General features: G+C 38.6%; 1 protein-coding gene across 1 annotated transcript; it reads right to left on the bottom strand.

Annotated features, from left to right (window-relative positions):
• Nucleotides 1–4153: 4153 nt before the first annotated feature.
• Nucleotides 4154–7706, bottom strand: ttll2 (tubulin tyrosine ligase-like family, member 2). The gene is made up of 3 exons (XM_030047421.1): nucleotides 7485–7706; nucleotides 5317–6707; nucleotides 4154–4608 (listed from the first exon to the last, which is right to left on the bottom strand). Exons 1-3 carry the CDS (start codon nucleotides 7704–7706, stop codon nucleotides 4275–4277), a joined length of 1947 nt encoding a protein of 648 aa, XP_029903281.1. The 3' UTR covers nucleotides 4154–4274.
• Nucleotides 7707–11680: the final 3974 nt, after the last annotated feature.

Here is an 11680-nt window from a genome sequence, read left to right as displayed (position 1 = left end):
CATACAGTATACGCATATGTCTAAGTCATACACTATCATAATTCTGAACTGAAGGAGAAGCTCAATGCCATGCCACAGTGCCACCCGGTGCCTGGATGCTGCACTGCACAAACACACGCTACAGCCTAGAGAGGAATGCAGACGAAGAAATATAGTATACAATGACCACCACTGCCTTAGTCACAAATTACTACATTTTGAAAAAAATGTTCGGTAGGGTTTTTCTTGAGCTAGTGGTATTACATGTTAATCATTTTTTGTAAGTTTACTGAAGCCTAATTCTTGGTACCTATCCATATGTGCCACTCCATTAGAAGATGTTGTTTAAAATACTGTAGTATTATCTGATCTTTGGTGTATAATCACGGGTACCACATCCTATTAGAAAGAATAATAAAAATGTGAGACTTAGGTTGGGGAATTAGTTCTCCAGCGATGTTTAAGTTATCGTCAAATTTCTCATCAGAGAAAAATGGTTGATAGGTTGCAAATTAGTTGTTTCTTTGCATAAAGTCACAACCATTTAAGGAGGAAAAAAAAAACTTTTCACTCATGAGCTGAGATGCCATATCTGAAGTAAAAAGCTGTCATAAATGATTTCATCCTGCACACGACTGGCTTTACCAAAAAGCACCAAACAAGTGAGGAAAGCCAATGCTGATAACCAAGTTTGATTTCTGTCTATTTTGTATGACTGTTGAATTAATTAATAAATGTCAGACTCCTCCGGGACCTCCTGAAAAATTTCTACTGCTGTACAGTTGAGCGTTCTAAAGTAGTGTGGTACACCAGCTGCACTGTGGAGGAGAGACGGGACCTCCAGCAGCTACAGAAGACAGCCACTCCCGTCCTCCTCACCTGAAGGGTCTCCACTCCAGCCGGCTATTGAGACATGCAAGGAACATCAGCAGAGACCCCTCACACCCTGGCTCCCACCTGTTCACCACCCTCCCCTCAGGCAGACTCAGGGTTATCAAGACTCAAACTGTCTAAAGAACAGCTTTTTTCCCCAGAGCTGTGTTTAAACTGCTGAGCTCTGGAGGCCAATGGTGACATTTTAGTTTCATCAGGTTGGACGAACTGGACTTGATGCATGTGATGCACCTTATCATTTTGTTTTTGTCATTTATTCTATTTCACTTTTATTTATTCTATTTACTGTATTTGTGATTTTAAGCTGCAATCATCAGTTTGCTTCAAACTAAATTTTGTTGTATATTTACATGCAGTGACAAAGATCTATGTATCTATCTAAAGATACCTGTAGCTCAGAGGGTGATCAACTTACTTTTACGTCAATAATTTTTTAAGTGAAGGCAGATATGTGTCATCTATATATTTATATATATATATATATATATATATATATAGATAGATAGATAGATAGATAGAGATAGATATAGATATAAATATACACTACTCACAAAAAGCCGAAGGGATATTCGGCTTTCGGGTGAAATTTCAGGATGAACCTAAAATGCATTCTAACCTTTACAGGTGAACTTAATGTGACCTTCTGTAAACTTTTGAATGCACATGTCCAACTGTTCAATGTTTCAGTACTTTTTGCACAAGTTGCTGTTCTCTAACAAGGAGTTTAACGGCAAAATTCACATCAGGTGTTTGATGCTCCAGCTCATCGAGGTCGTATCATTAGGGAACGGCTGCTGGAGACTGGGGTACCTCAAATGGAGTGGCCTGCACTTTCTCAGACCTGCATCCCATAGAAAACCTATGGGATCAGCTGAGTCACCGTGTAGAGGCTGGAGCTCTGTACCCCAGAACCTCAATGTCCTGAGGGCCGCCCTTCAAGAAGAGTGGGATGCCATGCCTCAGCAGACAATAAGTCGACTTGTGAACAGCATGAGACGTCGTTGTCAAACTGTAATTGATGCTCAAGGGCACATGACAAGTTATTGACACTGACATTTTTTGTTGTGGTATACCCACCACTGTTGTTGGCTTTTGTTTCAAGAAATTGTTTGAGATGAGGAAATCACCAGTGTATGCTTCTACTTAAATGCCCTACTTTCATGATATAATATCACTGTAGCGTGAACATTTTACATTTTCCATAAATTTCACCCAAAAGCCAAATATCCCTAACTTTTTGTGAGTAGTGTGTGTATATATATATATATATATATACATACACATATACAGTACAGGCCAAAAGTTTGGACACACCTTCTCATTCATGTGTGCCAGTTTCGTTGTAGCGCTTGATGGTTTTTGCGACTCCACTTGGGGACACATTTAAAGTTTTTGCAATTTTCCAGACTGACTGACCTTCATTTCTTAAAGTAATGATGGCCACTTGTTTTTCTTTAATTAGCTGATTGGTTCTTGCCATAATATGAATTTTAACAGTTGTCCAATAGGGCTGTCGGCTGTGTAGTAACCTGACTTCTGCACAACACAACTGATGGTCCCAACCCCATTGATAAAGCAAGAAATTCCACTAATTAACCCTGATAAGGCACACCTGTGAAGTGAAAACCATTTCAGGTGACTACCTCTTGAAGCTCATGGAGAGAATGCCAAGAGTGTGCAAAGCAGTAATCAGAGCAAAGGGTGGCTATTTGGAAGAAACTAGAATATAAAACATGTTTTCAGTTATTTCATCTTTTTTTGTTAAGTACATAACTCCACATGTGTTCATTCATAGTTTGATGCCTTCAGTGAGAATCTACAATGTAAATAGTCATGAAAATAAAGAAAACGCATTGAATGAGAAGGTGTGTCCAAACTTTTGGCCTGTACTGTATATAGATGTAGATATATAGATATAGATATATCACATTAACCCATGTACCTTCAGTCTAAATCTTATTGGTATTAAGTTAGTCAAGTATATAATGTGCCGTGAAGTGGTCTGTAAGCCCCCCAGAAATTATTGATGAGGCTGGACAAAAGGCCATGCCAAACCACTGACTCTGACCTCATTCTTTATTTATGAAGTGCAAGTCGATACACTCCCTGTGCCAGTTCTATCACTCAGCACTGTCCATACCAGATTTTAACTTTCAGACTGTGCTCTCGTGTAAAATGCAGTGCCTGCCTGGAAAAAGATTACACTTTTTTTTTTTTTTTAATTTGGGCATTTCTGTTTTATAAATTTGTCATAATCATCCAATTATATGCTTCCTTTTACCTTCTCGTTTTATATTTCTTTATTTTGAATTATTGGAGTTATAACAGAGCTCAGACTGTTGACCTATAGGAGTCCATTTGCAAAACTTCTCTTAACAACCCCTCTGCCTCGTGCATGCTGCCACAACCTCCCTGTGGCATCCAAGGTCAAGTTCAAAAGTTCAAGCATCAAGTGGTGCTGGAAAACTGTGGTGGCAAGTCCTTGCACTGTCCTTTGGGACTGATGGAGCTGAACCTAATTCATGAATGTGCTAAGTGAAAAAAGCTATTTTTGCTTTTTAATTTCTGAGACTTGGCCATTTCACTTCACTCCTTCCTGGTTTGATTTTTGTATTCTTTCACTATTTTACACTGCTAAACACTTGGCATCTCACATATGTTTAATTCTGAGTGTCTGATTTGATTGATTGTGATTTGTATTTCTCTGATAAGAAACAACCAATACAAAGTCTCAATGTAAAAACCAAAACTTGTTTTTCAACCTTTTTTTTAGGGTTAAAATTATTTACTATTTTTAAATATGTTAGACAAGATTGCACTTCAATAATAATAAAAAAAAAAATGTTATTCACTGGCCAGAGTAATAAGCCAAGAATTGTGTTCAGAGGGTTAAATAAACATGTCAAATAAAAGGCGGACCTTAGGCTCACGATTTTCACAGTTACAATGCTACATTGAAATTTAAATGTTTATGCTTGATGTTAACTTCTACATGACTTGCTGTATTGCTGTGCAGACCCTTAAGACAAATCTATAATTTGATATTGGGCTATACAAATTAAACTGACTTGACTGTTCTTAATATAATGAATGAATAAGTAAATAAAAAATAACAAAATAAACAAAAAAAGACTGCAAAAATGATCAATTAAATATTTATTTACAGTGTTCACAGTATGTTCATACAGCATAATTGCACAGCACATCAGTGGTGTTAATGTTGTGAGATGGATTCTCTGTGCTAGATTATCTCCTCTTGGTTCTCCCACAGCCCTGATTTCTGTTCATATATCAACCATAAACTGACTTTGCACAAAAGTCTGATAAGTCATTTTTGCAATGAGCACTTCACCCCAAAGATAAAGTGAAGAAACGAGGAAATATAAAGAAACAGCACCGCTTTAATTGTGAGGAAGGCACTGACTGAGCAGCGGAGGCTCCTTTGGCCCCCAGAACAGCGACTCGAAACCTTCGTCACTGTCACACGTCCTGACGCCTTCATCCGTCTTCACCTCCTCCTCCTGTCTCCTCAACTTGTTCTTGTCTAACCGGCTCGGGCCTGATGCCAGCTGACTAGTGAGCTTGTGGAGCTCCTGGACGGCTAATTTCACATCCAGTTTATGCTGCGATGCCTCCAGAGTAGCTTCGTTAAAGGGGAAGGTCAGTATAAAGTCTCCAACTCTGAGGGGAGGAAGTGCCACTCTGTGTGATGCTCTGGTTCCCTCCAAAGGAAGCCTCAGTTGTTGGTGTTTTGCAGAGGAAATCAATTAGAACATTGTATTTTAAAAAAAAAATAAAATAAAGTAGTATGTATAAAGGGTTTTAAATACTTGTTTTGCTATTTCTTTATGCATTTTAGTATTTTTGCATGTGTTATGGTCTGTAGCTGTAAGGCCTGGCCAGGTTGAAAGCCATTACCGCCGACATTTTGTTCATATTAAAAATACCAGTATTTTTGTACTGAAGCTGCCATTATCCAATCCAATTATTTAAATTTTCCATTTTTATGTCACAAAAAATAAATGCAAGTATTGTTTGGCATAGCAGTGTTAGAGTGAATGGAGACCTTTTGTTTAGATTATTAAAAAAAAAAGTATTCAGAAAGTATTCAGACCCCTTTCACTTTTTTCACTTTTGTTATTGTTGTTATTGTTTAAATTCATTTTTTCTCTCATTAATCTACACTCAGTACCCCATAATGACAAAGTGAAAACAGAATTGTAGAAATTTTTGCAAATTTATTAAAAAGGAAAAACCGAAATATCACATTGACATAAGTATTCAGACCACAAGTGGACTCAATAATCATGGTGTAGAAACAGCTCAGCAACGATCGGCAACAAGCTAAAAGTCAAGTGTTGTTACAAAGGGTCTGAATACGTTATGTATGTGAATTGCACTGCACTTAACTTGCGATGCCACAGAAAACACAACTGTATTTACCTGTGGATGTTTGGAAGCTTCCAGGGCCCAGCAGCAGGTTTGGACCTCAGGCTTCCCAGTCCTTCCTGAGAGATATCAGGTTTTGCAGAGTCTCCTTCCTCTGATGGCTCCCTCTCAGTTACAGTGTCGTCATGGTTTGTAACGTCAGACAGGTTAAGTGCCCTGTTGTCCGTCAGGTATGATGCTAGAGATGGATGCCTCTCTCTGCTCACCTTTGCTCTAGTTATCCTCGAGTGTGAGCCAAGGATCGGATTCAGGGCCTGGCTGGTGCAGGTTTTAGTGGTAGTGTTAGTGTTAATTATTCTGCCCCTGGCTGCATGGATCCTGCTCAAGTCAACAGGAGGTAGGTATCTTTGGCAGCTAGACACCAGAGCTTTTTGCCTGGACTGGCTTTGGCTAATGTTGGAGGCTTGGTGCTGCCAAAGTGCTTTAAGCAGAGGTAGAGTCTGAGTTTGTGAGGACTGGCTACCACTTCTCCCCTGGGATTTAAGTTCTCTAAATTTGGACAGAACAGGTACTGAAACTTGTGAGGCCTGGTGAGCATTGCGGCATGGCTGCTTTGAACTCTTTGGTCTTTGGTACGCTCTCCCTCTCAGGCGGTCAATGGCCCTATAGTTCATTAGATCAATTAGGTCACTAATTAATCCTTTCTTAACTGCAACATCTGCCTGGCAGTCTAAAGTCAATGCAGGGCTGTAGTTAACTTCCAGTAGCCAGGGTTTATACGTGGAATCAATGAGGATATCAAAGCCAAAAAGTTCTACACAGTTAGGACTGGAGGGGACAGAGGGCGCGATAGTGAGGATGGTAAGAGTAACAATGTTTTTGATCTTCTGCCAAAGGAGAAGCTCATTGACGTCTTGGCTGTGGAGGAAATATCGGAACTTGCTCATGGTCCACTTGCATCCTTGACCCACCCTCTCTTTGTTGGTTGTGTAGAAAGGCCCACACTTATTGATGCTGGTGTTGGTAAGATGTGCATAGAGGTTATCCAGGGTGGACAGGTTGTATTTTTCAGTGGCGAAACGCACCAGGCCTTCCTGATGCATGTAAACAGTCAGAGGGTGAAAGCTCTTCACACACACATAGATCCTCAGGTCAAACTTGTAGCCAGAGATGAGTAAGGGGTTGCTGATATACCTCTGGACGATCACAGGGGAGTCATAGATTAAGTCCTTAATATCACAAAATATGAAAATCCCTCTACCTCGAGAGAGATCCACAGGCTTACAGATCCAGTAACCGGACAATCCTCTGGTAAGACGCTGTTTTGTGTATTCGGCTATGAAGCGGGTGTAATCGTTGGGAAGGATGAAGGCCATAGGACTGAAGTTGTAGAGAGATGAGCCAAATGTGGCTCTCATCCTCCTCAAGTTGCGTGCCAAGTAGTCCTTCAAATGAATTACAAACTGAATGTTCACTTTAATTCAAAGAAACAATACTAACTGTTCCTACTGGGTTCCAGTGTAGAAGGCAGTGTTTGGTTGCTTAAATGACAACACTTGGTCCCCCTAGTGATGGCACAGCATCTACATACACTACACTGAGTACAAAACACCAGAACAATGACCACGCCCCACCAAGGGTGTCGCCAAAAACAAGAAAAAGCATTTATCACTTTAGATTTAATCAAGAACTCCATAGTCCAGAGGTTACTAATCTGGAGTGTTTTGGAGGGTCACTTTTGAGGCCATGATTAACTACATCGGATTAAAGCCCAGGCCTCTTTTGATTTAATCCCTGTCCAGGAAACTACCCCTAAATCTTACCCAAGAATTATAGAGAGAGGTAACAAACCTCTGATGTTGCATTTTAAAGCAATACGTTTTTTGAGTCTGTCCTGTTAGTCAGCTTGGACAAATGTATTCTTCAGCCATGCTGATTTAATGGCATTTCATTTTTTAAAATCATGGCTGCACATATGAGACAAAACACGACATGTAATTAATAAAAAGTCAGTCTTTGCACTTTGGTCTACTATAACTCAGCATTGTGTATGTTTAAGTGTTACCGCCGAGCACCACAGTCAAGCATCTCCCAGGGACTCATGGGTGATTTTAGCGTCTGATATCATAATTCAATGGCTAAGTTGACCAACAGGACGATATCAAAACTTACTGTATTCCTTTGAGGGAAAAACAGTGAACACAATATGACCAGGCCGTCACCTTGCGTGTAATTCCAACACTTTTGGGATGGTGGTTCAGGCGTTGCCATGGCAGGAGTTTGAGGTATTCTGAGTGGCGAAAGGCTGAGACCCTCCAGTAGAGGTTCCAGTCCTCCTCCTCCTGCTCTTCCCCATCATATTCCTCCCATCCACGCTCCAGAAGAACCTCCCTCACCAGCTCAGGAGCTCCATCATGTAGCCTGAACACCAGGGATGCAGCCATGCAGCATCAACAACTACAGATGGATACATGCAGACATTAACATAAAAATACATATATAAAAAGATTAAACTGAACGCAAGTGCTAGTTTGTAGAATTACCTGGGCGTTATGTGAGTCCTCTTGGTGGTGAAATCTCCTCATTAGTTACACTGTGCTCCCCTGGACTGCTAATCCACAATACTGGATTTATCTTTCTTCATTCCCTTCCATAGCGCAGCAGCTCCAAAAATAACACTTTTAACACACAAACAAATTGGCCCAAGTGGATTATGTTAATATAAAAAACAACTAATTCCAGTATCCATTTTTTATGTATTCAAAATGATTTGTGAAAATGTCAGGTTATTTCTTCCTGGCATAAGACTACTATATTTATCTGCAGATGCTACCTAGTGGATCTACTTTCCAATTCAAACAGTAAAATAACAATTAAAGAGCCATTTAATTTCCTCAAAAAATGGGTACTTGGAATTGCTGTTCTTTATGTTTGCATAATCCACTTTGTTAACATCAATTCATGTATTTTAGGTGCTGTTTTGCTGGACTATATAGGTAAATGGACAGATAGAAATACAGTATTCTGGATTACCAGTCCATGGGAGCACAGAGCAACTAACAAGGATGTTTTGCCACCATGTGGACTCATAATGGCCAAGGAACTATCTGACCCAACACTCTACCAAAGTTCAGTTTTGCTTTAATGCAAGTGTGGCTCTGTTTTACAGCACTGAAAAGTGTCTCTCCCATCTGCCTTCTTCTATATAGATAAGACACAGATTTTTTTTTTTTTTTTTTTTTTAAATAATTTCTGATCTTAATTAGAGTTCCACCTTATGTTTTAGTAATGTTTTTCCTGATGGGTAGCATATGGTTTTTAAAGAATTAACTTCATTTAAATTAGTCACCTCATTATCTGAAAATGAGTATAGAAAACAGAGTTGGATTTTTCAGAGTGGTAAACATGTTGGAAGACCAAAGTGAATCGGTGGGGTGGGTCACTCTTCTAGCTTGGGCTTCAGTGGGGCAGTTTAATGTCATACCATTGGCCTAAATAATAATAATAATAATAAATTTTATTTAAAGGCGCCTTTCTTGGCACTCAAGGTCACCGTACAGGACACATTTAAAAAACATCAGAACTAAATGCTAAATGACAAGAATAAAATTCTGATCCATGCACTATACACACCAAGAACTTCTGAATATGTCTGGTTTTCAAATACAAATCAAGGATCCACAATTAGAAATGTAAAATTCAGTTGATTTTTCTTACATTGAAATGCTGAATCCACATGAACAAATGACCACACAGCTTTTCTCTGTCTGTTCTCTCAGCTCATTCTGCACACAAACACAAATGGATAGTCTCTCCTTTCAACCCCTCATGTGTATGTGCAGTCTGTCCTCTTAGCTCCTCCTGCAGACCAACACACACACACACACACACACACACACACACGCTGTCAGACAGGTTTCTGTGTAGAAGACTTCCACTGTACAGACCAATGGCTCTTAGATAACTGAAATACTATTGTTACTACTGATGAATGGCTGGGTTCTGTTCAGTATGTTTGAATTATGTGTTAAGACCTGCTTTTAAAAAAGGCTGTATATATAGTATGAAAACTAAATCCTATAATACACCTTAGAATTTACATTTCTGAGTTAAGAATGTCAGAACTATCATGAGAAAAATCATCACACTACAGAAATATGTGCACTCAAGACAGGGGATCACTTTTTACTTTTATTAACTATTAATTGATTTGCTTGATAATTCAGTACTGTGTTTTGCTTTTCATATGGCCAGTACTATTCAATTTTGTTTCTGCACATATAGAAAGAAGGGAATGTATTATTATGTTCCATAATACCTCAAGGATAAAGAAATGCTCTTTCCAGTGTTCCCAAAGAGTGAAGATCTCTAAGTTACAGTTGCCATAGCATTAAAAACATTTAAAGGTAATATTGTATTTATATGCAATCATTCTTAAACAATGTGTGAAACAAATTAAGGTTTTTATGTAGTCTAGGCAGAAAATGTCTTTTTGTGTACCCCTGTACTAATGCATGTAGTGTCATTTAAAGATGATTAAGGGAAGATGTGAATTTTTTTTAAAGGAATATTACCTTGTTAAAAGCCAAAGATTAATTTTTGCACAACTGATGCACAGCTTAGATGACATGCCCTCCCATTAGCCATTGGAACTGTTAGATTTAATATCTCAAAAGAGGAAAGACTGCTCATTATGTAACCTCGGAGATACTGAAGATGAGATGCACTTTGTTTTATTGTCTTTTTACAATGACCTCTGGTCCAGCCTGTTCAGCAAACTGGCTAAGATAGGAAAGGTATAAAGGTTTTCTAAACACCAGTTTAAATCAAGGTACTAAACTCTGTGTGGGACATGAAAGTACACTGTGTTTCTAGTGTTAACTATATTAAAACCTGCAAGTCAGTGCATGGTAGTTCATAAGTGGTGAAAGGACATACAGCCAGTATGACTGCCATTGAGAGGGGAAGAGACACAGATGTGAGTGACAAGTCTATTTCATAAAAGTATAATGTTACAAAAAAAAAAAAAAAAAAAAAAAAAAAAAAGTGGTTTAGTGGTTCTCAGCTGTGGAACATGAGCATTTGGGTTGTTATTTAAATTTTTATTGAGTTTTTAAGAGTCTTAGTACAAATGAACACACACACACACACACACACACACACACACACACACACACACACACACACACCCTTAACACAGCACAGCACCATCTCTACCACAGTCAAAAGTCTGTGAGCACAGCATCAGTTCTTGGAGTCACCAAATGACCCATTCTGTAGATCAAAACTGTAAATCAAAGAAAAGTCTTGGCATAACCAAAGAAAAAACAAGAGCCTTTTTCCTCACCTCTAGATGAACTCTTTAAGACCCAGAAATTAATAAAAATAAATGTTCATGAAATTAACATGACAAATATCTAAGAGGCAAATAAATTCTTCAGAAGTATGTTTGTCTCCTGTTACATATTTACTCCTCTTATGTAAGACAAATTTATTCCATACAAGCAAATATTCTTTACAGTTATGCAAATTGGCTCTCATTAACTCAAGTGATGCGTGCTGTGATTAATTTAACCCACTCTCTATAATCAGGTATAACTTGGCTTTTCCAATTACAGAGGATAATCCTAGCAGCTGAAATAAAACCAGTCAGGGCTGAAACAAATGCTGATTTGGAAATCCTGGGTAAACAGGACTTTTCCCCTAATAGGCAAAGTTGAACAGGCACAGGTATACCTAGCCACTTCTGCATTGTTTTGATTATCTTTCTCCAAAAAGGCAAAACTAATGGACATGCCCACACTGCATGAATAAATGTGCCTTTGTGCCAGTCACCTGTCTAAAATAATCTAAAAAAGTTTAAAAAAAATAAAACAATTAGACATTTTCACAGTACATACACATAAAGTTACATGCACATGTCATTTTTATTTTTTATTATTATTTTAAAGAAAGGGCTTTTAAGTTTTCATAATGTTAAGTGCATGAAAGCACTGGTTCATTTTGCACAACTGGACCCTGAGGCTGGGAAGCACTGATGTATAAATCATCGTGGTGCAACTGGTCAGTAGTGATATCACTCAGTAATATCTTACTTCCAATTTTTAGGATGCCTGTAGCTACCACCCCCTCACAAGACAAACGCAGCACAAGACATTTATCCAAGACCATCATGTTGACAGGAATAGTAAAACTGGCCCACCTTTTGGTCAGTAAATGTAGTTGTTAATCCCTGACGGTCTTTTCCCCTCACAGAATATTGAACAGCAGGTACAGACCTAGAAGAGTTTTTTCCTCAGCAACTTCTAAATGACAAGTAGTAAACATTACTGATACTGCCTGGCTACAGTTTAGTCCACTGGATTCATTGTTGTTCTTAAAAAATAATAATAAATAAAAGAATGAGAAGGTCAAGATA

This window comes from Myripristis murdjan, chromosome 24 (assembly GCF_902150065.1).
Source record: "Myripristis murdjan chromosome 24, fMyrMur1.1, whole genome shotgun sequence".
In the NCBI taxonomy this organism is placed as follows: domain Eukaryota; kingdom Metazoa; phylum Chordata; class Actinopteri; order Holocentriformes; family Holocentridae; genus Myripristis; species Myripristis murdjan.
Note: the sequence above shows the minus strand (reverse complement) of the source record. Positions and strands in the feature narration are given on the sequence as shown.

Bases quoted from the DNA above. Each gene is read 5' to 3' on its own strand.
- ttll2 (XM_030047421.1), bottom strand. From the start codon at position 7,706: ATGGCTGCATCCCTGGTGTTCAGGCTACATGATGGAGCTCCTGAGCTG. The intron at 6,708-7,484 runs GTGACGGCCTGG...ATTCATTTGAAG, and splicing joins GTGTTGGAATTACACGCAAG to GACTACTTGGCACGCAACTT. The intron at 4,609-5,316 runs GTAAATACAGTT...CCAACAACTGAG, and splicing joins AAGCTTCCAAACATCCACAG to GCTTCCTTTGGAGGGAACCA.